General features: G+C 48.3%; 1 protein-coding gene across 1 annotated transcript in view; it reads right to left on the bottom strand.

Moving 5' to 3' along the window:
• Ppih (peptidylprolyl isomerase H) overlaps nt 1-2,173 on the bottom strand; it is a 14,340-nt gene extending 12,167 nt beyond the window's left edge. Inside the window, exons 1-4 of the mRNA XM_004645940.2 lie at nt 2,064-2,173; nt 1,661-1,725; nt 1,333-1,356; nt 1,045-1,089 (exon numbers count right to left, since the gene is read on the bottom strand). Coding sequence (XP_004645997.1) covers nt 1,045-1,089; nt 1,333-1,356; nt 1,661-1,725; nt 2,064-2,129 — 200 coding nt within the window. The 5' untranslated portion in view covers nt 2,130-2,173. The remainder of the gene's footprint in view (nt 1-1,044; nt 1,090-1,332; nt 1,357-1,660; nt 1,726-2,063) is intronic.

Consider the following 2,173-nt stretch of genomic DNA (forward strand, 5'->3'; position numbering starts at 1 on the left):
AACATTTCTTATCAAGATTTAAGAATTAGCCTCGAGTATTTCTCTCATTTATTTAGCATTCATTCATTTGGTTTTGTGAGACAGGGTCTCACTATACAGTTCAGGCTGGTCTTGAACCCACTATGTAGCCCAGGCTGGCTTCGAAATGAAGGCAGTCATCTTCCTTAGCCTCGCAAGTGTGGACCACTGGGCCCAGTTTGCCTTTACCTTCTTTTTTTGTGCGTGGTATTGGGGATCAAACTCAGGACCTCATGCTTGCCAGGCAGGTGCTCATGCTGCTGAGCCATATCCCCAGCTCCTTTACCTTCTTTTGAAGAGCCTAATCTCCCCAAGTAGTACAGCTGACCACCCATATCAGGGTAACAGGTTCTCTATCCTTGGAACCAACTGCAGATCAAAAATATTCAGGGAGTGGGAACTTGCACCCCTACTGAACAGGTACAACCCTTTTTTTTTGGTATAACCCTTTTTAACTTTGTCATTATTCCCACGGTATACTATACCAACTATTCACATAGCATTTATTTATTTATTTTATTTTATTTTTTTAAAAATTTATTTATTTATGTGTGTGTGTGTGTGTGTGTGGCCAGCTCAGCCCACCAGGGGGCGGGGCTGGCTGGCATGTGGTGCTGGGGGATTGAACCGAGGTCCTTGTGCTTTGCTAAGCTTGTTCTAAGTAGATGCTTTAGACCACTGAGCCATCTCACCAGCCCTCACATAGCATTTATAGTGTATGGTATTATAAGCAATCTAGAGATATAGGTAGGATATAGGAGGATGTACAAATGTTTTTGTTCTTTAGAGTACAGAAAGATGGACAAATATATTTTTGCTTTTATGGTATTGGGGATGAAACCCAGGACTCATGAGTGTCAAGGCAAGTGCTCTACCGTGAAACCTTCACCCCAACTATGACATTTTAATGAGACATAAACACTCACGGACTGCAATATTGGTGGGGATCCTAGAAGCAATCCTCTATAGCTGCCAAGGGATGCCTGTATTTCTGAAAGCATTAGAATGGCTTGCTAGAAACCTTACCTGTGGAACGTGCTTCCTTTATATCCTATTGGAACCCCATCTTTTCTATAACCAAAAAGAAAGAGACTTGGAATAATGACAGGTAATCACAGGCCTTTCAAGTTTATGACATACTGAAGTCAAAGGCACTTTTCTAAAGGTGATAGGAAGAGGGGAGATAGAAAGGTAAATGTATTAAAAGTTGAATCTTAGTGTAGTAGACTGCCTCATGGTTCGGTAATACCTTCACTGCAGCCCCAGGGCATCCCTCAGGAGCAGGTTGAGAAGTCAAACACATCTGAGACTGACCTGAATTCTCCAGTGCAGAACTGCCTAAAAGGGAAAACAGCGAGGTCAGTCACCAAGACATCCTAGCCTACAACCTCTAGAGGGGCGGGGCTATGGGCACGGGTGTCTGAATCTTACTAACTCAGACAGTCATCCATCAAGGCACCCAGGGTAACAGCCTAACAAATGCACACGGGAAAAATAAAAACCGGTAACCATTAGCACTAGGTAACATTCAGATCTCAAGAGCAGTGAGTGAACGATAGGGGGAGCTGGGCGATTCCACCGACTGACTGGGGGCCTGGCTTCTGGCTCGACTTGGCCCGACACAGCTGGATCTTCTCCTTACCTGAAATTCTCGGCTGTCTTGGGCACGACATCTGCAAACAGCTCGATCTTCATGCGGCCAACTTCCTGGGAACAGCAGGAGACGGCGAGAAGGCTCAGTCTACTGTGCAGCGCTCACGGAGCTGGGAGCATGGCGAGCTGCCCCGCCCCGAGGCTTCTCGGCGCCTCACACCTCCGCCACTCTAGCCTACGTGTCCCTTCTGCCCGGTGCCCCAGAAGCCGAGCGCTGAGGTGGGCCACACTCTTCCTCCCGCTTCCTCCCGCCAGCCTGGCACGTCCGCAGGCTCTGGTGCAGTCTCAGTTTCTGGTTTCAAGATTCCTCTCTCCTTTGGATGAGGAATTCATCGCAGCCAGCCCCGTTACTTTCTTTCGGGGGCAGGTCTGGGGGGCTAAGGGTATCTCACCTGGCCGCCGATGCTGACATCGAAGAACACCACGGGGTTTACGGGGCTTGAATTTGCCACCGCCATGGCTCCGACCCGGAAGCACTAGTCCAGTTCCGGTGACCCTAAGG

Source organism: Octodon degus, unplaced genomic scaffold (assembly GCF_000260255.1).
Source record: "Octodon degus isolate 3935 unplaced genomic scaffold, OctDeg1.0 scaffold00245, whole genome shotgun sequence".
Lineage (NCBI taxonomy): Eukaryota > Metazoa > Chordata > Mammalia > Rodentia > Octodontidae > Octodon > Octodon degus.